Here is a 25348-nt window from a genome sequence, read left to right on the forward strand (position 1 = left end):
GAGAGCAGTACATGTGAAAAGGATCTAGGAGTCTTGGTTGACCACAAACTTGACATGAGCCAACAGTGTGACACGGCAGCTAAAAAAGCCAATGCAATTCTGGGCTGCATCAATAGGAGTATAGCATCTAGATCAAGGGAAGTAATAGTGCCACTGTATTCTGCTCTGGTCAGACCTCACCTGGAGTACTGTGTCCAGTTCTGGGCACCACAGTTCAAGAAGGACACTGACAAACTGGAACGTGTCCAGAGGAGGGCAACCAAAATGGTCAAAGGCCTGGAAACGATGCCTTATGAGGAACGGCTAAGGGAGCTGGGCATGTTTAGCCTGGAGAAGAGGAGGTTAAGGGGTGATATGATAGCCATGTTCAAATATATAAAAGGATGTCACATAGAGGAGGGAGAAAGGTTGTTTTCTGCTGCTCCAGAGAAGCGGACACGGAGCAATGGATCCAAACTACAAGAAAGAAGATTCCACCTAAACATTAGGAAGAACTTCCTGACAGTAAGAGCTGTTCGACAGTGGAATTTGCTGCCAAGGAGTGTGGTGGAGTCTCCTTCTTTGGAGGTCTTTAAGCAGAGGCTTGACAACCATATGTCAGGAGTGCTCTGATGGTGTTTCCTGCTTGGCAGGGGGTTGGACTTGATGGCCCTTGTGGTCTCTTCCAACTCTATGATTCTAAGATTTTAAAGGGAGATCTTAATTTTCAAACAGAAGACACAGTTCTATGGTCCCTGACTAAGAGTTCCACTTACAGCCTGATCAGGTATACTAACTCCTTTTCCCTGTATAAATCAGACATTTTGAACCCCAGAATTAATTACCTGGAGATTTAAAACCTAGCCCTCAGAAGTACTAGGCTTTGGGCAATGTAGAAATCCCATGGAACGGTAAATAACCTAGGTATCTCTCTTGGGTTTAGGAGGCTGGTTTCATCATTCATACAGTTCAGAAAGCCAGCAAATTAGCAGCCACTCTCCCAGGATCATTTCCTTTAAGTGCTTATGGGAAGCTATATTACGAATACTCATTCACCGTAGGTGAGAATATGTCAGTTTCTTTATAAAGGATTTGGAGAAATGGTGCTAATGAATCCTGGGACATCTGTGATTGTGACAGTGACTTACTACAGGTAAGTTCTATAACACTGCTATTCTTGGCAGCATTGTACCATCTTTCAATGCCCTCTTTAACTTTAAGGGAAACAAATTCATTAATTCAATGATTTTTAAATTGACTGTCAGTAAAAAAAAGAAAGTGAAGACTATGTTCTCAAGCTAATGTAGTTTACTGTGTTGCTCTCCTCCCTTTTTATCCCAATGAAAGAGGCTGAGCTTATTTTTTGAAAAAATATACCATGTCATCATATAGAGTGCATGAATGATGATTTATCATGAACATCCAGCTCTTTAATGTTATTTTTTTCATCATAATGGATTGTATCTATTCTAGACTAAGTTGCTCTTTGAAATCCATGAAAAACGCAATCATGATTTAACTAAGACCCAATGATTTATATGGGAATGAAGTCCCAGTAATATTGAAATATATCCAACTAAATCATTCCCTCAGTAGAGCCTTTGGAATGGGCACAACCAAGTCCATGGTTTCCCTGGGTCTGCTCTGAGTAGGACTGAATATAATCCTTAAATTTAGTTTGAAGTCACTGACTTCATTCTATGACACCTTGGAATGTACTTTAACCTGATAATAAGGCTGAATCATCTGAAAACAAAGATAAGCTCTCCTTATATTTGACTGGACTCATTCAGTGGCCTTAGAATGCTGACTGCCTGTTGGTGATGGTGAATGGGAAACCATGGGGACAGAATTGAGTATCCTGAAATGAAGCATGGCATGGCCGGGTAGAACATGGAACAGGAGAATTCCACACTGCAACAGTTTGTTGTAGATACAAGTGCCCTTCTCCTTGCCTAGGGAACAAGCTCAGGATGCCTGCACTTTCAATTGCTGATTTCAACTGCAGGTCTTTCCTATTTAAACTAAGTTGTGACCTTCAGACCAATCACATTCCATAGCTTCATTCCTAGTGCGGGGAACAAAATTGACTAACCTAACTCAAAATACACTGCACAGTTACAATAGGAGCTCATGTACAAAATGTTCTTGATATTTCTCCTACACTAAAACGTATGTCCTCCCGGTTAGATTTTAAAGTTGGTGTGACATTTGTTGGATAAAAAGACAATGTTGGATATAAAAGAAGGAAACCAAACAGTCATCACGGAATTCATCCTCTTGGGATTTGGGAATCTCCCTGAGCTGCAGCCTTTTCTTTTCTTGCTCTTCCTGATGGTTTATATTGCGACAACAGCTGGGAACCTGCTGATCTTTTTCCTGGTTTGGGCAGATCAGCACCTGCACACCCCCATGTACTTCTTCCTGGGGAATTTGTCTTGCCTGGAGACTTGCTATAGCTCAATCATCGTGCCCAAAATGTTGGCCGATTTACTAACTGGTATCGGTTACATTTCTGTTAGTGGATGCATAGCCCAGTTTTATTTCTTTGGCTGTTGTGTAGCGATAGAAACGTTTCTCTTGGCAGTAATGTCCTATGACCGCTACCTGGCAATATGCAGTCCTTTGCTCTATGCCACTATTATGCGTAGAAAACTATGTTTTCAGCTCATGGCAGGAGCATGGGTAAATGGTTTGATGGCTAATAGCATTGTGCTGATTTTCATGGTTCAACTATCCTTCTGCGAACCCCGTGTCATAGATCATTACTTATGTGATTATTTCCCATTGGAAAAAAAGTCATGCAGTGACACAAGCATGATTGAATTCCTCGTCCTTTTCTTTAATTTCATTTTTGTCGTCATCCCGTTTCTATTGACTCTCACGTCTTATGCTTGCATCATCACCACCATCTTAAAGATCCCATCCACCACTGGAAGGAAAAAGGCCTTTTCAACCTGCTCCTCTCATTTAATTGTTGTCTGCCTATTTTATAGTGATTTAATCATTGTCTACATGCTGCCGGACACCCCGACCCTGAGAGACCTCAATAAAGTCTTCTCCATTTTCTATACAGTCTTGACTCCTTTGCTCAACCCTCTCATCTACAGCTTGAGAAACCAAGAAGTTCACAGAGCCCTGAGACGAGTTTGGAAGAAACTGACAATTTCTTTTTCCAATGAGTGATTTGAACTCTTCCATTTTCTTTATCAGGTAGTTCAAGTATCCATGTCTGCAAAACCCTGTGTCCACTGCGATCTTTCCTTTCACAGTGAATGGTAGGGGGATTATAATTAGAGGTGGTTTTTTAAAAATCCACGATTAAACATAAATTCTGCCCGTGAACGAATTCAGGAATAGAATTGAGGTATGGTGATGGTCTCCAGGTTTGCCCAGGGTGGGGTGGCATAATTGAAAGCCCCAAGAAGGGAAGACTGGGCGGGCTGTGTACCACCATGTTTTCTGGTCTTCTTCATGTGCTGAATCAGTTAGATGCAGTTCTACTCAGAACAGAACCATTGAAATTATTGGACCTCAGTTAGTCATATTCATAGCTTTCCATGGGTTTACTCTGAATAGAACTGATGGATACAAGCCAATAACTTTTGTCTTAATCATTTCCCTCCAAGAACTGCCCTTCCATTTCTGCTGTTTCTTGAGCTCCTGTGTGACTTGGGGTAAGTGGCACACTTAGATAACAGTGTATGGGAAGTCACTAGTCACAAGAAGAAAAAAGGGGCAGACTTCCAGGCACTTAGGAAAAGTGTAACAATTCCCAATCAGGTATATATATCACCCATGCAGTGTTTTTTCTTTGTGCTGGCAGGTCTCCCATTTTAAAGTCATCTGCTGAACTTTAGGATTGAGTGGGAATTTAAATCCAGGTATCCTCAGCATAGCATCATGCTCTAAACCCACTCCAATTGGAGCACTGTGTTGGCTGGGGCTGATGGGAATTGCAGTCCAAATCCTCTTCATGGAACCAGGTCAGGGAGGTCTGCTCTAACCACTGTACAACACTGGCTTTTCACCAAGGAAGTTTTAGAAGAAGTGCTGATGAGTCTCCGTAATATTCTCTCTCTTTTTAAAGGCATGGGTTTATATATTCTAATCTTCAAAATGTCCCCAAGTGGACAATGGAAAAACAAACAAACGCTCCTTGTAATTATCCATATTATGTGCTTTGTCAACCTTTCAAAATTGTACTTGCGTGCTGTGTTTGCAAAAGTTATGGTGATCTGATGTTTTGTTGATATTTTAACAAGAATATAAACCAATAAATGAAATTCTCTCCTCTTCCCAATAGCACTGGAGTCATGTCAGACATGGGAAACGGAACAGTTGTTTAGTTATTACTTGGTGTACTAATTCCTCTAATCAAAGCATTGTGGTGAGCTTATGCCTACTGAGTTCTAGGGATCTGTTTCTGGACCAGATGATAGGGTGGGTCTGTCAGCTCAGGGGAGTCCACTTTCTCTTTGCACCTTGGCCAAATGCCAAAAACATTATCTGAGACCCTCTTTAAATTCCCATCTCCCAACTTACTGTTAGGCACAGAAGCAGAGATGGGGAAGAGGTGGAAGTAGGATCACACCTGTTCTGTGTCATGATCCTTAATAGTGCTGTAATGCTGGGTGTGAATCTGGATTATAACTCTGGATCAATGAAGATGATGGACTTTTCAGAGCTAGCCGACCTGACTGGAAGAATCCGCGACCAGAAGGAGGAGGAGTACCAGGAGAAATAGATGAAATTCAAAGACTATTTACTTAAATACGCTAAGATAATTTAATTGGAAAAACTTGCAAATATCAGATAGACTTAGGATTTAAATATGTGATGTTAGAGAATAATATGTTTAAAGTTAAAATGAAAAGAAAGAAAGATGTTAAGTGATTAAGTTAATTTTATGAGAAAATTGGTTTTGGAAAACTGTTACAATGATATACACTGAAACTCAGCCAGGGGGATTTGAGGAAGTCACCTAACAATGTTACTAAGATTGGATCAAGTACAGTTAAGATCTATGTTTGTTTGTCTGTTTAAAATTTTTGGAATATATATATATATATATATATATATATATATAACTGTGGATCAGGGCATCAGTGCAGTTGGAATTACCTGAATATGAAATATGCCCCCTAATGGGCTGTTTTTTGGATACATTTTTTATCAAAATCTAGGTCCTTAAGAAATGTGTCTTAGTTTATTACAACTAATGCAATTGCATGCTTTCTTTATGTCAAGGGTGGAAAACGTTATCTGCTTGATGGCCACTCTCTTTCTGAGTAAACTTCAGTCTGGGGAAGGGCAGTAGAAAAAGTGGGCCAAGCAATCAATACATTTTTTTTACTTTCTGCAGTAGGTTAAATTTTACACACAGAACTCGCTTTGCTTCATCCATGAACACAAAAGGGATTATCGGAGATCAAGGACTTTTGGAACTCATGGGGAAGAGATCCCAACAGGAGGTGGAGCCAAAGCCAATGATGAGCAGAGCTAGTCAATTCTGCTTTGGTCCCCATCCACCTCCATGTTATGTTCTAAAACTGGCTAGACTGATAATAAGGAGAAGAAAGCTGCCATAAGCAGTGCCTTTCCCTGGACTAGGTGCAAGAAGGCAGGCAGTTGGGGGCTGGTTGAGGGAAGAATGAGGTTAGTGGGGCAGTGCCCCATTTGCTGCAATGGAGCAGCCTTCGTGACAAGCATTCGTTTTCAAAAACAGTGTTGTGATGAGTGCTATGCCATTCCTTCTATGTCCAATGCTCAGGTGGTGAGTGTTGTTGCTAATGTAAGCAAATGTAAGCCATACACATACAGGAGGGAGGTATCAATGGGCTCAGGGTAGGTTCAAAGTTTCCATAAGGATGATAACCTCTAGAGGGTTTTTTAATACCTTTTTTATTCAGTTTTACACTACACATTTAAATTCAAACATTGGACATGATCATCAACATTTAGGATTCCCTAAATCCTTGGACTCCAGCCTTCCATGGTTTCCATTTCCATTCTTTTTCAACTGCATATATGTTTTCTCCATTTTTCTTAAATTAATCCATTTTCATCTTAGTTTATAGTACATTACAAGTGTTACTCAAATCCTGCCAAAGTTTTTAGTTGTTTACAGTGTTTTCTTTGATAATTTGCAAATTTCTCACATTCCTTATTTAAGTTTCTCTCTTCCTGATTTCTAATTTTCCCAGTCATTTTCGCCATTTTGGCATAGTCCATCATCTTCATCAGTCATTCGTCTCTGGTTGGGACTTTATCTTCTTTCCATCTCAGGATGATAATCTTTAGGGGAAAACTTGGGGAGGGAATGAGTTGGTCCAGTTTATGAAACCCTTGATGAAGATGGCTTAATTACTCCATTATTTTACATTGTTTTGTCCCTATAGTCTGCAGCAGAGGAAAACATGTTCTCACATTGGTTTCCGCTTCCTTTAATTCCTCGTACAAATGAAGGTACCCATTTCACTGATGCATGATTAAGGACGCTTTGTGGGTGGGCCCTGGGTCTCCTCTGTGATTGTCCTCCTGCCACCAAATTGGCCAATGGTGGCAGGAATTAGAGGGCATTGCCTTAGCGTCGGACCAACTGACCAATATCGTTGCTTGGCCCGGTGTCCAGGGCAAGGATAAATTCCCAACCTGCTGGGCCATTGGGCCTGAGGAATATCTCTACCAACTGTGACTCCATGATGTCCATGCATTCAGCGCCAAGTCTGAAAGGAGCTATTATATCTGCATAACAGGGACATGCACAATTAAGTATCTCAATTATTTCTTTTAATTTTTTTATTTCATAAAATGTATATGCCACTTGATTATTAAAAACCTCAAAGCAGATTCCAAAAATAATCAAACAATAAACTCGAGAAAAATTTGCAACCTTAAACACACAAAAATAAAAATACTAAAACAGATTCAAATGACCTCAATTTTCTAAGCATCTGGGTAGGCTTGTCTAAATAAGAATGTTTTTAGCAGGTACTGAAAGGAGAACACAGAAAACACCATCTTGATCTCAATAGACAGGGAGTTCTAAAGTGCAGGGGCTGCCACACTAAACAATTGAGTTCATACAAATCAGAAATGAGTATGATGTGGTGTAGTAGTTGTTGTTGTTTAGTCGTGTCTGACTTTTCGTGACCCCATGGACCAGAGCACGCCAGGCACTCCTGTCTTCCACTGCCTCCCGCAGTTTGGTCAAACTCATGCTGGTAGCTTCGAGAACAGTATCCAACCATCTCGTCCTCTGTCATCCCCTTCTCCTTGTGCCCTCAATCTTTCCCAACATCAGGGTCTTTTCCAGGGAGTCTTCTCTTCTCATGAGGTGGCCAAAGTACTGGAGCCTCAGCTTCAGGATCTGTCCTTCCAGTGAGCTCTCAGGGCTGATTTCCTTCAGAATGGATAGGTTTGACCTTCTTGCAGTCCATGCGACTCTCAAGAGTCTCCTCCAGCACCATAATTCAAAAGCAGGTGTAGTAGTATTAATACCACTAATTGAAGCAGGGTGGCGAGCTTATGCCTACTGAGTTCTAGGGACCCATTTCTGGACCAGATGATAGGGTGGGTCTTTCAGCTCTGGGGGGTGGGGTGGGGTGTCCACTTTCTCTTCGCACTTTGGCCACATGCCAAAAACATTATCTGAAATCCTCTTTAAATTCCCCTCTCCCAACTTACTGTTAGGCACAGAAGTGGGGATGGGGAAGAGGTAGAAGCAGGATTGCACCTTTCCTGTGTCATGATCCTTAATAGTGCTGTAATGCTGGGTGTGAATCTGGATTATAACTGAGGAGCAGTTGGCATTACCTGAATATGAAATATGCCCCTTAATGGGCTCTCTTTGACCCTGGTAACAGACCTTGCTTTATACGTATCCCGGAAAGTACAAGCAAATATCTGGAACTCTTAATATTAAATTAAAGGTCAGCACCCTGATCCTGTGTTACTTTCTAACCAAGTTTAATCATCACTTCATGTAAAAAGGAATTGGATTCTGCCTAGATGATGAAATCGTCTTATATTAATAAATTCATTATTCAAGAAAAACACAGATAACCAATTAGTCATTTCTAATTAGGACCATGTCCCTTCAACTTCAACCAGAGTAAACAAAGTGGTAAACGGACAGGAACTTGCAAGAAAGAAGCAATGATTCCAAGGAATGAAGATACTACAATATTAACTCAATCAGGAAGCTCCACCTCCTTTTCTGAGATTTATTTATTTTTTTAAATGATATTTATTGAAAATTTTTAGAATTACAAAAGAGAACAAAGCAGAAAAAAACAAAAAAAGAAAAAACAAACCACATCAAACAATACAAATTCAAAAAACAAAAATACACCACAAACACTCAAAAACAAATCCATCATTCTCAAATCCTCAACTGTCATTACCTTCTTTCTTTGACCTCCTCCTCCTCCCTTTTTTTGTATCCTAGTTGTTAATTGTCGCAGCAAATCCTTTCCATATTTCATAATATTCTGTCATTACATTACCTTAATCTATTTTAATCTTATCTTACTATAAAGAACCTTAAAGCTTAAAACTTAAATCTTATTTTTACCAACTTCTCATAACCATAATATTCTTACATAATTCTTTAAACATTTTTGCTAAAGCCAAGTAATTTCGTTCCAACATTTTTTAAACATTCATCAATTTTTTAAAACAATCCTAGTAGTAAAAAAAAAAGAAATAAAAACAATCCAGTCTTCATCCAGCGTCCCTTCCTCCTGGTCCCGGGTTTTGTCAGTCCTTATTATACCATCGATCTAGCGCATTAACCTGGTAACCTTGTATCCGAGGCCCTTAAGTCTCTTCCATGTCCCTTCCGCAGCTCTTCTTCATATTTATAACTGTATTTTCCTTTGTCTCCTGCTCCTTTCACTCGTGGGAACTCCAGCTTAACAATGTTTTTGACCCTTCTTGACAAATCAGCCCCTTTTCCATAGTCCACACTAAACTCCATGTGGTATTTAAGAACATGTTTCAAAATCCCTCCAAAATTAAGAGCCCCCACAACCCCAAACATCTCACGGCCCATTGCCAGACTTGAAAGGTCCAAACATCCCTGCATAGGGGGGTCCATCCAACCCCCCATTTCCAAACCAAACCAACTTTGTCTTTCCAAATCTGGCTTTTTCCAAGTTCATTTGTCAAGTCCAAAAGCTCATGTTCCTGCTGGGCCACAGCTCCCTTCATCTCTGGCGCCCAAGATTCAGCAACATCCTCTTCCCTCATCTGTTCTGTCAGGGCACACTCCTGATTTAATTCCTGGGTGGGCTCCGTATAATTTCCCACTGCCTGTTCAAAATTTCTGATCGCATCAGTCATCAAGTTCGTCTTCTTATGTAGCTGTTCCAGTAGGGCATTTGTTTTACAGAAAGCACGCAACAGAGCTTCTGAATACATTGTCCTGCAAGGTCAGAAGTCTATTCCCACGATTGTAATCTGTAACAGCTGCAAGCTCCCCGGAGTTGGTTACAGTTTCACAGTCTCCCTCTAGGGGGAAAACTTCTATTTGTTCTTTCTTTTAAAGACAAGTCTAACAACAAAGTTTCCTTTTTCAAATATTTTGTCAATATTTGTTCCTTTAAAATGCGAAGGGGAACAATGTAATCAATGTTTCTCTTCTTATAGCTATCTGTCAAAAACGTTTGTCTCTGGTCAATGAGCTTCAAAAAACGTCAGTCCTGACACCCCGCTCCAGGATCAGGATGGTGGAAAGTTACTTTACTTTACACTCACTTCTGCAGGTTTAAACAGTCCGAAAAAATCCCCCCTCTTCTCCTGCTTCCGAAGGGGGGGTTCAACAATTTTAAATGATGAAAGTTAATATTCTACAAGCAATTTTCTGAGCTCTAGTTTGCCATGTCTTTGCTTTAATCTATCTACAAAGAAACGGAAGGCTGACTTCCTGTTTAGACCTTCCCGTTTCAGTGCCAAATTGAGGTAAACTTTTAAGTCCAATTTTCCTTTCTGCTTGCAAGTCCTTATTTAAAGTCCAATTGTCCGAAATTTAAGTACTCACGGGTGATTATTTTAGAAGCCAAATTGTCCCAGGAAAATGGCAGCGCTCTCCGGCAACGGCTGTGCGGCTTCGCTCCACGGAAGAAGCAGTTGACTCTCAGCACCGCGCCACTTCCCCCTCTTCGCTCCGGAGCCCGTTAGTGGGTTCTTTTGCGGGTTGGGGGGGGCGCTAAAGGTGCCCGCCAAGTCCCATGGTCACAGGCTTCATCCGCCTGTGATTTTTGAAAGGGTCCCCACTTCGCCGTAGCGGAAAAGACCCGTTTCGCGTGGAGCTAGTCCCTCCAGATCAGAGGGAGTCCGCCATTGCCGATGGCGCCACCCTTTTCTGAGATTTACATGGCTTCAGAATAGTGTTCATGCCCCAGATTTTCAATCGTTGGGAAGCTCATAGCTCCACTAGAACTCCCTTTTCACTCTCTGATCTCAAGGTTGAACTCTTTAGCTTTGCTAGAACATGGACCAAGGAATGAGTGAGACACACTGTAGTCACGGTGATATAAGATTTTAAGGGGAAATCTTAATTTTCAAACAGAAGGCACAAATCTTTGATCCTTGACTCAAAGATCCACTTACAGCTAGATCAGGTATACTAACTCCTTTTCTCTTTCTTATTAGTATGTGTCCATGGCAAATGGTTGTGTTCACAGTTCAAGCTTGGGTAATTAGAGAATCTCTTTTACCCTTTAAATCTAAGGTACAGTGGTACCTTGGGTTAAGAACTTAATTCTTTCTGGAGGTCTGTTCTTAACATGAAACTGTTCTTAACCTGAGGTACCACTTTAGCTAATGGGGCCTCCCGCTGCCTCTACGCCGCCACCGTGCGATTTGTGGTTCTCATCCTGAAGCAAAGTTCTTAATTCAAGGTACTATTTCTGGGTTAGTGGAGTCTGTAACCTGAAGCATCTGTAACCTGAAGTGTCTGTAACCCGAGGTACCACTGTATATATACCGCTGTCCACCTGTAACCTTGCTGTCCGAAAGAGCATCTGTATACTCTGTCTTTCATTTCATGTCATAAACCAATTCTTCTTTAATGCTCTTGTTTGTGAACATTTTTATTAGGTATATGGGTTAACAGTAGAGATACATTCATAACACATGCACATATTGACTATGGCAAAAGTTTCGAATCCTCTCAGGAATATGCATAGAACACATGTAAGTGGTGGACACACATATGGGTTCAGATGCATACCTTGTAACAGTGCTTCTGTGGGACTGAATCATTCCCTCAGTGTGTGTAGTCCAGGACTGCCTGTTACTAATATATAGACAAAGCAGTCCAAGTTAAATAGTTCCCAGCCTCTTTCTTTTTCAATGGGAGCAATGCTAGCAAGTGCCTAGCTCTCCCTCTGGAAGCAAATGGAAGTTGAAAGTGTTTTGGCTTGACTAGTTCATGCCCCATGAACTTCAACGAGTTTCTTCCTGTACAGTTAATCACAGTAGCAAAACAAAAGGAAAACAATATTATTTTGATGGCTCTGCCTGACCTTAAATTTTACTGCATGCTCAAAGTAGAATTAATTTTCTGGCAGTTTAAAGTAGTTGACATTCTTGCTGTGAACAAATGTCAAGGGAGATTACACATTCCTCCAGGATAAAAGGAGTAAATAACCCAAAGAAGAGTGCTAAGCACCCCTCTAGGATCAATGGCAAATAAGAGCGATGCCTTTGGGACATCATGATCTAGAAGTGTTCAGATTGATTCCCTGCGTTGTTGTTAGTATCAGCCTGAAGACAGGTACTGGAGTTAAAGATGTCAAAGGATGTTTTGAACCTTCAGGCGCTGATATTGCTGCGGAGAGAATTCACAACACTGCTCATTCTACAGTAGACACGTTTAAAGGTAAGGCAACCTTTCTCACATATTTACAGAATGGGAAAAGACAAGGTCCCCATTTTATCACCACTGGATATTTCTGATATTGCTTATTGATGTTGCTTTTTGATATTTTGATATTGCTGTGCAAAATCAATTCAGCTTCAGAATTTAATAAAACCACTGAGATCTGCCCTGCAATACAATCTCAAAGTCTTGAGTAATCCTGTGGTGCTGGATGATATGTGCCCCTCTTAAAGGTAAAGGTAAAGGGACCCCTGACCATTAGGTCCAGTCGTGACCGACTCTGGGGTTGTGGCGCTCATCTCGCTTTATTGGCCGAGGGAGCCAGCGTACAGCTTCCGGGTCATGTGGCCGGCATGACTAAGCCGCTTCTGGCGAACCAGAGCAGCGCACGGAAACGCCGTTTACCTCCCCGCTGGAGCGGTACCTATTTATCTACTTGCACTTTGACGTGCTTTCAAAATGCTAGGTTGTCAGGAGCTGGGACCGAGCAACTGGAGCTCACCCCGTCGCAGGGAATCGAACCGTCAACCTTCTGATCAGCAAGTCCTAGGCTCTGTGGTTTAACCCACAGCGCCACCCGCGTCCCTTATGTGCCCCTCTTACTACCCCCCCAAAACCCCACCCTCCTCTGCTAGGAGAGGAACAACAGAGAGAGAGAGACAGATAGAGAGGAGACGAAGCAGCAGCAAGAGCAGCAGCAGCTGCTGCCAAGTGTGTGGCTAAAAATATCCAGTTACAAATTCACATTGTGAGAGCCACACCTATACATTTTCTAGTTTCTTTCAAATACGCTTTCAGTTTAGTTCGACCCTTTTTCTCCTTTCTTTTTTTGTTTTCCAGTGTTCAGATCTTATCTACATTTCGTGCTGGCAAGTGCAAAATGGAGCAATCATGTCATGATTACAGAATTTAGGTGATAAATCTGGCTAGCAGAAAGTGAATGGTGTTCAAACACCTCACCATTGTAAAATTCACACTCCAAACCTAGAATTACATATTACAAAGATTGCTTCACCACTGCTGTAAATTAAATCCTTCCATTCTTGTTTTCCAGTGTGCAAATCTTATCTACATGATCTCTTGGCAAGTGCAAAATGGGGCAAACCAAACCATGATCACAGAATTCATTCTCCTGGGGTTTGAGGGTGGTCAGAATCTGCAAACTGTTCTCCTGCTGCTGTTTTTGGCGATTTACATTGTGACCATCTCTGGGAACCTCATCATCGTTTTTCTTGTTGTGTCTGCCCAGCACCTTCACACACCCATGTATTACTTCCTAGGGAACTTGTCTTGCTTGGAGACCTTCTACAGCTCCACCATCCTGCCCAGGATGCTCTATAGTCTCTTTACAGGGGACAGGTCCATTTCATTCACTGCTTGTGTCACACAGTTTTACATTTTTGGCATACTTGTTACTACAGAGTGCTTCCTCCTAGCCGCAATGTCCTTTGATCGTTACTTAGCCATATGCAAGCCATTGCATTATGCTATCCAAATGACAGACAGATTGTGTCTTCAACTGGCTGCTGGTTCCTGGGTGAGTGGGGGCTTAGCTGCCACCATAACCACATCTCTCATGTCCCAGTTAGTCTTTTGTGGCCCTAATGAGATTGACCACTTCTTTTGTGATATTGGCCCAGTCATTGACTTGTCATGCAGTAATACACATACAATAGACACCTCAATTTTAATATTGTCATCACTGTGTGCCTTTCCTCCTTTCCTGTTGACCCTGGCATCCTATGTTTGCATCATCACCTCCATCCTGAAGATCTCTTCGCGTTCCAGCAGGCAGAAGGCTTTCTCTACTTGCTCCTCTCACCTGATAATGGTGACAGTTTTCTATGGGACACTGATTATAGTCTACATTGTACCCAAGACAAGCATCCTGAGAGACTTGAACAAAGTTTTTTCTCTCCTGTACACCATTTTGACTCCCCTTCTCAACCCCATCATATATAGCTTAAGAAATAATGATGTCAAGGAGGCCCTTAAAAAGGGTTCTATGAAATTTGCAATTCATACAGGAATTTAGAAGATGGGCTGCAAATTTCACAGCACCATTTATTTATTGGTAATATTCCCCACATACTTCTTTGCTTAGATGCAGATCTCTGGAGTGGTTTCAGCAATAAGGCTCACTTAGTTGGTGTGGGGGGATTATGATGTAAAATATTTATTAAGCATTTCCATACCAGCCCATCATGGGTGGTATAAATAATAAAGATAATTCATGTGGTAAAATAGATTCTCCCACTAAAATCTCTGAAGCACTTTGGTCAAGAAAGCTGCTTACTTCTGCATCTTGACTGTCTGTTGGGACTGCTCAGAAAAATAATTTTGGATTTTTTAAAAAATAAAAATAAAAATCTATGTCCTTAAGAAATGTTTCTTAGTTTATTACAACTAATGCAATTGCATGTTTTCTTTATGTCAGGAGTGGGGAACATTTTCAGACTGATGGCCTCTTTCCTTCTGAGCAGAGTTCATTCTGGGGAAGGGCAGTAGTAAAAATGGGCCAAGCAATCAATATAATTTTTTACTTTCCTCAGTAGGTTTATTTCTACACACTGGAAGAGAAAGACAGTATAGAGTTACGACAGGGGTTTGCAGGAGGTTACAGCTCAAAGGTAGATGGGAAAGTTGAGAAATAATAGCTGACCGACATGTTGTCATTAGAAAAAATTCTAGACCCACCATCTTCCAGAACATGGCGAGCCTTAAAAGTAGGAAAGCAAAGAGGTCAAAGACTGAGGGCACTTAGCGGCACCTGTAAAGGAGGAGATAATGACGACAAATGAGGAAGTGGGAGAGACGGGGTGTGTGTGGAGATTCACTTGGAACAATGGCATTATCCCAGAGTCTGGGTTCTATAGCCTCTCTCTGTAGAATTTTTTTAATAAAAAAGGACTGTAAGAAAATTTTCTTTGTCTTTCTACTTTCCTGGGCAACCAGGATGACAGCATCCTGACAGACACAGACCTCTTTTTGCTTCATCCATGAAAACAAATGGGATTATCAGAGCTCAAGGACACATTCCAGTCATCTGAAAACACTCACTGAGGTTTCTAAGCAGGGTCAGTGGGAGGAAGGTGGCCTGGAAAGAGATGTGTGTGGCCAATGAGGTGGTGTGGTATTTGGGGAGTCCCAAGATCCAAACAGAGAAACTTGAAGGGACCCATTTGGCTCCTAGACATGAAGTTCCCCACCACTTTCCTACACTGTATGCTCTCATAATGTACATTGCGTGGCTTTCTTTCCCAGTTTCTTCCCATTGTGTTGACTTTCTTCCCAAACTACATGACAATACATTTAAAAACATTTATCTGAGCTTTAAAACAACCCCTCCCAAAACATTATAATAATTCTAATAGGTAGGAGCAGATAAGAAGAGGGATGGAGGAGGAATCAACCTTTCTCAAATTCAAAGGAGACACAGTTGATCCAAACAGGATGGATCACAATATGGAACAGATCAATAGGTCATTCAGAATCTGTGGAATAGTGGATGACTCTACCAGGTGGCTCAGTGGTTTTCTCACTGCCTTCATCCTTAACCCCTTTCCCCTTTAACACTTTTAAATAAGAATATCTATCTGTCCACAGATCTATCTGGGCAGCCATCACATGGTGGTCCTTGCTGTCACACACTTACTCATAGAGCAATCACCCTGAGAGCGATGAGATTTGATGACATTATGTCACTCTCAGGGGGAATTGTGTGGCGAAAACATGGCTGCCCCATGTAAACACTGGTGGCAGATATATTTTTCTTAGTCCCATCCCCTCTGAAAACAGGGATGGACCAGAGTTCAGGGGGTCTATCCATGCCTAGGTAAGAAACAATAATAATGCCAAAAACATATTCCGCTCAGTATAAATATTAAGATCCCATACATGAATATTTCTAACTAAAACCATTTTATGTATTTGGATATCCAGTCAAATCTTGTTTAGGGTTGGAGGTGAAACGCTATTGTGTGGCCCATTTACACAGTTTAATAGGAAAAATATATTCCATTTGCCACTTGCTATACTTTCCCCCAAAATACATTTTTCCCCATTTCTGGAAGGGAGACAAAAGGTACAAGTGGAAGTGGCAGTGGCAGTAGTTGGTTGCGGGTCTAGTGGTGTAAACTCCAGTGTGAGATGCTTCTCCTCAAGGAGCACTGTGCTCCAATTGGGGCCTCTATATTAAGCTGGAGACACACCCATCTCTGAGGGATCCTTTTTGCAATATTCTCCCCAGTTCGTACATTATAATCTCTGTATAAATCAGACATTTTGAACTCCCAGAATTAATTACCTGGAGATTTAAAACCTAGCCCTCAGAAGTACTAGGCTTTGGGCAATATAGAAATCCCATGGAACGGTAAAAAACCTTGGTATCTCTCTTGGGTTTAGGAGGCTGGTTGCATCATTCATATAGTTCAGAAAGCCAGCAAATTAGAAGCCACTCTCCCAGGATCATTTCCTTTAAGTGCTTATGAGAAGCTATATTACGAATACTCATTCACCATAGGTGAGAAGATGTCAGTTTCTTTATAAAGGATTTGGAGAAATGGTGCTAATGAATCCTGGGACATCTGTGATTGTGACAGTGACTTACTACAGGTAAGTTCTAGAACACTGCTATTCTTGGCAGCATTGTACCATCTTTCAATGCCCCCTTTGACTTTAAGGCAAACAAACTCATTAATTCAATGATTTTTAAATTGACTGTCAGTAAAAAAAAAAAAAAGTGCAGTCTATGCTCTCAAGCTAATGTAGTTTACTGTGTTGCTCTCCTCCCTTTTTATCCCAATGAAAGAGACTGAGATTATTTTTTTGACAAAATATGCCACATCATCATATAGAGAGCATGAATGATGAAGATTTATCATGAACATTCAGCTCTTAAACGCAATCATGATTTAACTAAGACCCAATGATTTATATGGGAATGAAGTCCCACTAATATTGAAATATATCCAACTAAGTCATTCCCTCAGTAGATCCATTGGAATGGGCATAACCAAGTCCATGGTTTCCCTGGGTCTGCTCTGAGTAAGACAGAATATAATCCTTAAATTTAGATCCAAGCCACTGATTTTATCCTATGCCACCTTGGAATGTACTTTAACCTGATAATAAGGGTAAATAAATATATTCTCTCCTTATATTTGACCGGACTCATTCAGTGGCCTTAGAATGCTGACTGCCTGTTGGTGATGGTGAATGGGAAACCATGGGGAGGGAATTCAGTATCCTGAAACGAGGCATGGCATGGCCGGGTAGAACACGGAACAGGAGAATTCCACACTGCAACAGTTTGTTGTAGATACAAGTGCCCTTCTCCTTGTCTAGGGGACCAGCTCAGGATGCCTGCACTTTCAATTTCTGATTTCAACTGCAGGTCTTTCATATTTGAACTAAGTAGTAACCTTCAGAACAATCACATTCCATAGCTTCATTCCTAATGTGGGGAACAAAATTGACTAACCTAACTCAAAATTCACTGCGCAGTTACAATTGGAGCTCATGTACAAAATTCTTTAAGTTTATTAGGTAGTTCAGGTATCCATGTCTGCAAAAACCTGGGTCCACTCTGATCTTTCCTCTCACAGTGAATGGTAGGGGGATTATAATTAGAGGTGGTTTTTTAAAAATCCATGATTAAACATAAATTCTGCCCGTGAACGAATTCAGGAATAGAATTGAGGTATGGTGATGGTCCCCAGGTTTGCCCAGGGTGGGGTGGGATAATTGGAAGCCCCAAGAAGGGAAGATTGGGCAGGCTGTGTACCACCATATTTTCTGGTCTTCTTCATGTGCTGAATCAGTTAGATGCAGTTCTACTCAGAACAGAACCATTGAAATTATTGGACCTCAGTTAGTCATATTCATAGCTTTCCATGGGTTTACTCTGAATAGAACTGATGGATACAAGCCAATAACTTTTGTCTTAATCATTTCCCTCCAAGAACTGGCCTTCCATTTCTGCTGTTTCTTGAGCTCCTGTGTGACTTGGGGTAAGTGGCACACTTAGAAAGCAGCGTATGGGAAGTCACTAGTCACAAGAAGAAAAAAGGGGCAGACTTCCAGGCACTTAGGAAAAGTGTAACAGTTCCCAATCATGTATATAAATCACCCATGCAGTGTTTTTTCTTTCTGCTGGGAGGTCTCCCATTTCCCATTTTAAAGTCATCTGCTGAACTTTAGAATTGAGTGGGAATTTAAATCCAGGTATCCACAGCGTAAGCATCAAGTTCTAAACCCACTCCAACTGGAGCACTGTATTGGCTGGGGCTGATGGGAATTGCAGTCCAAATCCTCTTCATGGAACCAGGTCAGGGAGGTCTGCTCTAACCACTGTACAACACTGGCTTTTCACCAAGGAAGTTTTAGAAGAAGTGCTGATGAGTCTCTGTAATATTCTCTCTCTTTTTAAAGGCATGGGTTTATATATTCTAATTTTCAAAATGTCCCCAAGTGGACAATGGAAAAACAAACAAACGCTCCTTGTAATTATCCATATTATGTGCTTTGTCAACCTTTCAAAATTGTACTTGCGTGCTGTGTTTGCAAAAGTTATGGTGATCTGATGTTTTGTTGATATTTTAACAAGAATATAAACCAATAAATGAAATTCTCTCCTCTTCCCAATAGCACTGGAGTCATATCAGACATGGCAAATGGAACAGTTGTTAAGGATTTCATTCTACTGGGATTCTCGAGTGTCTCACATAGCCGGATCCTTCTCTTCATACTCTTTCTGTCCATCTATGTGGTCACACTATCAGGGAACAGCCTCATCATTGGCGTCACTAGCATTGACTCCCGGTTGGCCACACCCATGTACTATTTCCTCCGGAACCTTGCAGCCATTGACATTTGCTACATCTCCAGCACGGTTCCACAGCTGCTAGTCCATTTCTTGAGCCAAACCCAGTCAATCTCGCTTCTGGCCTGTGCTACCCAGAACTATGCCTTTTTTGCCTTTGGTGTGACTGAATGCTTTCTTCTGGCTGTCATGGCCTATGACCGCTATGTGGCTATCTGCAACCCCCTAAACTACATGCTGGTGATGGGGCAGGGAGCATGTGCTAAGATGGCGGCTGCTTCATGGGTCTGTGGTTTCCTTCAATCAGTGGTCCTCACAGTGTATACCTTTCATGTGCCCTTCTGCAAGTCCAACCGTATAGACCATTTCTTCTGTGAGGCCCCTCAGGTGCTCAAGTTGTCCTGTTCTGACACATATATGAATGAAATGGTCATCTTTGCTGTGGCTGTAATGGTCCTCATTATCCCCCTCTCCCTAGTCTTTGTGTCCTACACCCGCATTGTGGGAACCATTTTGCGCATGAGCTCAGCAGCTGGGCGTCTGAAGACGTTCTCCACCTGTGCTTCACACCTCATCGTTGTCTCCCTTTTTTATGGGGCAGCCATTTTCATGTACATGAGGCCCAAATCCACCCACTCTGCCAATCAGGACAAGATGATCTCCCTGTTCTACTCTGTCATTACCCCTATGCTCAACCCCATTATCTACAGCCTCAGGAACAAGGAAGTGAAGGGGGCAGTGATGAGAATCCTGAGGAAAACACTGGATTCTTAGGCTGTACCACTGAAACAACAAATTGATTCTGTCAATACTCAGATGTTGTCTCCCTCTAGTGATAGCACCGATTCTGGGTTTTAGGGGACCCTTGGGTAAGATTCTCTCAGTAGTCCCCCTCACAATACTCCTTCTTCTTTGCTCCTGTTGCCACTTTCCATTTGTTTGCTTATTTCTCTGGGACCAATCTGTATCATTTCCCAGAGAGAGAGGGGGAATAATGCATGGGTCTCATACTTTTTAAAGACTTGTGTGCATAATTACATTTCTTAGCAAGTGTTGTGGGTGGCACCCATTTTGGTCACTTCTCTTCACCCTTCCCTTGTTGCTTTTTTTTTTTTAAAGGATCTGGGTCAAAGTTGGATATACAGTCATACCTTGGAAGCCAAATAGAATCTGCTCCGGAAGTCCATTGGACTTCCAAAATGTTTGACTTCCAAGGCACAGCTTCTGATTGACTGCAGGAGCTTCCTGCAGCCAATTGGAAGCTGCAGAATCCCTGCCGGATGTTCAGCTTCCGAAAGAACATTTTCAAACTGGAACACTCACTTCTGGGTTTGTGGCATTCGGGAGCCAAAACGTTCGACTGCTAAGGCTTTTGTCAACCAAGGTACGACTGTAGTAGAATTAACATGAGCACTGAAAAGCAAATAAAGCTAAAACAGGAAGTGGGAAAGAGTGTCACTCTTCCAACTTCCTCCTGCAGCAGTATGTACTTTGCAAGTGGGGAAGGAAAAAAAAGCCACCCCCAAATCACCTCACAACAAAGGGGGAAGTAAATGGAACACGATTATTCTCATTATTGAACGCAAGCTCTATTGGACACAAGCTATGCTCATTTTTCCATGCCAGAAAATTGGAGAACCAATTTAAAAAGACAAAATAAATCAGACCTATCAGGAGGTTGGGGGGGACGATGGAAATTTATATAGTTAATAACAAAAAAAGCAAGAGAAAATATTTAGGAGTGCGAAATAAATGAAACACAGTAACCTGTGATATTTCCACATGTGTGTCCCTCCCCCATTGCTGACTTTTGAGGCTGGTAGTCCAGCTGCTGTGGAATTTTGAATGTTTGCCCAGGAGAAACGTGGTAGCAGCAAAATATTATACTGTCTGTGAATGGGACTCTCTGGACTTCCTTGTGCGTTAGCTGAAGATGATTGATGCTTTGTACAAAAAAACTTTTTTTAAAAAAAATGCCTGCTCCAAAGGTCTTATCCTACTACACTAGGGATTACATAGCTATTTCTGAAATTTCATGCATATCAGTTAATATCTTGACCCTGCTCCACTGAATTGAAATTTCAGCCTTCACAACATAGGAAAACGGCCAAGTAAACAGTTTTTTCGTGGAGGCTTTGGAGCAGGCATTTTTCTTTAAAAAGTTTTTTTATGAACCGCCCTATTGTACAACGGAGAATATCCAATGGAGAAAGAAGTAATGTAGGCACCTCTCTTGGGTTTAGGAGGCTTGCTGCATTATTAATCAGCAGCAACTCTCCCAGGATCATTTCTTTTAAATGCTTATGTAGAGCTGTTTCAAGATCACTCTTTCTTCATAGCTCAGAAGACTTCAGTTTTTTAGCATGAATCTGGGCAAATGATGCTACAGACACTTAGGATATCCTTGAATATAACAAAGATTTGCTGCAGGTAATAATAATAATATTATTATAATAATTTATTATTTATACCCTGCCCATTTGGCTGGGTTTCCACAGCCACTCTGGGCGGCTTCCAACCGAATATTAAAAACAATACAGCATCAGACATTAAAAACTTCCCTAAACAGGGCTACCTTCAGTTGTCTTTTAAAAATAAAATAGTTGTTTATTGCCTTGACATCTGCTAGGAGGGCGTTCCACAGGGCAGGCACCACTACTGAGAAGGCCCTCTGCCTGGTTCCTTGTAACTTCACTTCTCTCAGTGAACCACCAAAAGGAACCGCCAAAAGGCCTTCGGTGCTGGACCTCAATGTCCGGGCTGGATGATGGTGGTGGAGATGCTCCTTCAGGTATACAGGACTGAGGCCATTTAGGGCTTTAAAGGTCAGCACCAACACTTTGAATTGTGCTAGGAAACGTACTGGGAGCCAATGAAGATTTTTCAGGACCGGTGTTAAATGGTCTCGGCGGCCACTCCCTGTCACCAGTCTAGAGATAACTAGAGTATGCACCACTCTGGCAAGTTATCGAACACTGCTATTCTCTGCAGAGTGATGCCATTTTTAAAACTCTTGTATGTCTTTGGGACACATCAGTTCATTAATTCAAGGATATTTGAATGAACCTCAGTAGCAGATATGGAGTCTAGCTTTGAGGTGAAGGCACTCTACTAACATGTTTTCATATCTCAGTCCAATCGTCTCTCCTCCTCCCAATTTAGAAAAGTGGAGCTCATTTTTGGCAAAATATTTCATGTCCTATTGAGAGCTTGAATAATGTAGACTCATAATAAAAACTAAATGTATATCTTTTGGTTGCATTCATGATGCTTTTGTTATATTGGATTTGATCTAGACCAGGAGTAGGGAAACTTTTTCATTCTAAAGGTCACATTTTATTTTGGGCAACGATGTAGCGGTCTAGAAGCAAAAAGCATCATCAGGGTTTAAGCACACATTTGAATCAGAAAGAAAGGGTAAAGGAGGGTGTCAAGAAGGACTGGCCATGGATGCTAGTCATTAAGGCAAAATGGGGTGGTGTCCTCCCACCTGCACAAACTCTTCCCCCTTCCATTCCGTCAACTCCTAACTACAATGCAATTGCTTCAAGTCCACTATCTGCTTCTGCCTCCTGCTAGCTGCTGCACACAAAGTTCAGAACTCTTTATCTCTGTGGCTCACAGCTCTCCCTCTGCACATCCTGCAAGGTGGATGGGTGTTTCTTTCCACAACAGACTCTCTGAGGTAGAGGAGGAACACTGCCTAGAATCATTGTGATTAGCTTGGGGTAGGGGTAACTGAACAGGCACAACATTTCCTAGTTCACTCTAGCATTGCTAATGGCCACCCCTAGCCAATCCCATTGCTTGCCTCTGCCAGCACATAAGCAATGAACCCACCCTAGGAGAAGATGCGAGAGCGGCAGCATGGCCTCTGTTGTGAATTTGGGAAAGCAGTTATTATACACCAAAGGATATGTAAATAACAAAAATTTCAAAATAATGTACATATCTATTTGGGGGTAATGGGCTCATGTCAAACCAACCAAACAACTTTATGCTGGAGAAAAATAGAAAAAAAACCATTTCTAGCAACCATCTGTGCCATGCTAGGAATCAAACAGACTGAAATAAATCCATTTCATTGTTCACTTTTGATGGATTTGACTGACATCCCTGTTGTGTTTACAAGAAAATTGCATGCACAAAATATAATTCATGGTTCTCCTACATTAAAATGTCTGTATTTCAGATTATATTTTATAGTTGATGTCTCATTTGTTTGACACAAGACCCATGTTGGATAGAGAAGAAGAAAACCAGACAGCCACAATAGAATTCATTCTCTTGGAATTTGGGAATCTCCCTGAACTGCAGCCTCTTCTTTTTGTCCTCTTCCTGATTGTTTTTATTATGTCACTAACTGGGAACCTCCTGATTGTTTTGCTCATTGTGGCTGATCAGCAACTTCACACTCCCATGTACTTCTTCCTGGGAAATTTATCCGGCATGGAGACTTGCTACAGCTTGATTATCTTACCCAAAATGTTGGCCAATTTGATAATTGGAGAGAGAACCATTTCTGTTCGTGGGTGCATAGCCCAATTTTATTTCTTTGGTTTGTGTGCTGGTATAGAAACCTATCTCCTGGCAGCAATGTCCTATGACCGCTATCTGGCTATATGTAGACCTTTACACTACAGCACCATTATGCGTAGAAGGTTCTGTGTTCACCTCATGGCTGCAACATGGATTAATTCTTTGCTGGCTAACTTCATTGTGATCATCATGATGGCTCAGCTATCCTTCTGTGGTCCTAATGTCATAGATCATTACTTTTGTGACTTCATCCCGATTGTAAAACTGTCCTGCAGTGACACAAGCATGGTTGAAATCACCGCCCTTTTCTTTAATTTCAATTTTAATGTTGCCCCATTCTTATTGACTCTCACATCCTATGTTTGCATCATTGCCACCATCCTAAAGATCCCATCCACCACTGGAAGGAAAAAGGCCTTCTCCACCTGCTCCTCTCATCTAATTGTGGTTTGCATATTTTATGGCACTTTAATCATTGTCTACATGTTGCCAGACTCCCCAACTCTAAGAGGTCTGAATAAAGTCTTCTCCATTTTCTATACCATCTTGAATCCTTTGGTCAATCCTCTCATCTACAGCTTGAGAAACCAAGAAGTTCACAAAGCCCTAAGACGAGTTTGGAAGAAATTGAACATCTTTTGCAAGGCATGATCTGAACTCTTTCCTTTCCATTAAGTTTATCAGCTAGTCAAAGTACTCATGTATGCAGAACCCTGGCTCCAGTGGGAACTTTCTTCTTACTGTGAATAGTGTGTGTGTGTGTGTGTGTGTGTGTGTGTGTGTGTGTGTGTATATTATAATTAGGATCACATCATCCTATAGTCCTGATCTTCTGTTATCCATTTCCCCCTGCGGCTAGCTATTTGTTAAAGAATAATCAACTACTCAACAAAAGCAAATTATGTAATAAACATCAGATCTAGGTTTGCTGTTAGTTTTATTTAGGGGTTGTGTTTTTTAAAAAATATTTTCTTTATCACAGAAATGCACACTCAAGTCATATCCCTGTTTGCCTATATGTACTCCCATCTTTTGCAGTCTTTTTAATGGGCTGAATCCAACCAAGTTGGATAGATCCACTGAAATTAATGGATGTAAGTCTGTCAGATTCATTCATTTTAATATATTTCTTTTCAGAACTAATGTTGGATACAAGGCCATGTTTTTTGTCATGATCATTTTCTTTCAGGAACTGGTGTTCCTGATGTTTGCAATTCTGCAGTTTCTTGAGCTGTTCTGTGACTTGGGGTTCATTGATCAATTAGATAAAAGTGAATGGGAAGTCATCAGTCTCAAGAAGAAGGAAAAGGTGGTAACCCCCAGGTATATAGGAAAATAATAAGAGTTCTCAACCTGGTCTATCAACCACTGCTGCAGCTTCCTTCTGTAGTCTGGTGTGTGTGTGTCTTACCTCTTTCCTATATGTGGCACACAACCATGACTTAGGTGGCCCATATACCCTCCAAAGTTCTCTGCTTCATGCCTTACTAACTTCTGAGTTCCATTGGACTGGGACGAGAATATGGCAGAGAGACTTCTCAGTTATGTCCAAGCTTTAAAATTCCTTCCCTGGGGAAGTTCATTCTTTCCTCCGCTACTTGGACTTCCAGTGTTATATAATGGCTTTTCTTACCTACAAGACATTTGATCTGCCAAGTTGTTGTCCTAGTTTATCAGCTTCAGTGATAGTATCTGCCATCTTTTCTCTTGCATATTGCTGTTTTACAGAAATGAGTTTTTAGGGTTCATTATGGTGTGAGCATTGTTGCTGTTGTTTGAATGACAAGCTAACCATGTTTCTAATTCATGTGATGAGCTTTTATCCCTTCATTGATTTTTTAAAATCAAGCTGCTGCATTCATGGATGTGATTCTTTTTATTAATATTATTATATCTTTTATTGAAATTGATCTTTTATATTTTATTATATGTATGTATATATATATATATTATATTTATATTTTATATTATGATATCTTTTATTAAAATTGATTATTTGTGTTTGCTTGTCTTGGATGTGTTTCTCTGGAAAGACAGGATATAAATTTGATAAAGAACAATAAAGAAACAATAGCCTCTCCCTGCTCCCAGAACCTCCTGTCCAATACAAGACTCCC

At 41.2% G+C, this 25348-nt stretch overlaps 3 protein-coding genes across 3 annotated transcripts; all 3 read left to right on the plus strand.

The window, feature by feature from the left end:
- Nucleotides 1–1993: 1993 nt before the first annotated feature.
- Nucleotides 1994–13904, plus strand: LOC308461962 (olfactory receptor 5V1-like; the record flags this gene model as incomplete). Its single annotated transcript, XM_080979132.1, has 2 exons — nucleotides 1994–2479; nucleotides 13222–13904. The coding sequence occupies exons 1-2, from the start codon at nucleotides 2209–2211 to the stop codon at nucleotides 13902–13904; spliced, it is 954 nt and encodes a 317-aa protein (XP_080835258.1). The 5' UTR covers nucleotides 1994–2208.
- A 2559-nt stretch (nucleotides 13905–16463) lies between these two features.
- On the plus strand, nucleotides 16464–19466 carry LOC308461544 (olfactory receptor 2D3-like; the record flags this gene model as incomplete). The annotated part of the gene is made up of 2 exons (XM_080978541.1): nucleotides 16464–16483; nucleotides 18518–19466. The coding sequence occupies exon 2, from the start codon at nucleotides 18537–18539 to the stop codon at nucleotides 19464–19466; it is 930 nt and encodes a 309-aa protein (XP_080834667.1). The 5' UTR covers nucleotides 16464–16483; nucleotides 18518–18536.
- Nucleotides 19467–22928: 3462 nt separating this feature from the next.
- LOC308461963 (olfactory receptor 1f45-like) lies at nucleotides 22929–23882 on the plus strand (the record flags this gene model as incomplete). The annotated part of the gene is made up of 1 exon (XM_080979133.1): nucleotides 22929–23882. The coding sequence occupies one exon, from the start codon at nucleotides 22929–22931 to the stop codon at nucleotides 23880–23882; it is 954 nt and encodes a 317-aa protein (XP_080835259.1).
- Between the last annotated feature and the right edge of the window lie 1466 nt (nucleotides 23883–25348).

Source organism: Podarcis pityusensis (assembly GCF_964106645.2).
Source record: "Podarcis pityusensis genome assembly, chromosome: 13".
NCBI classification, from domain to species: domain Eukaryota; kingdom Metazoa; phylum Chordata; class Lepidosauria; order Squamata; family Lacertidae; genus Podarcis; species Podarcis pityusensis.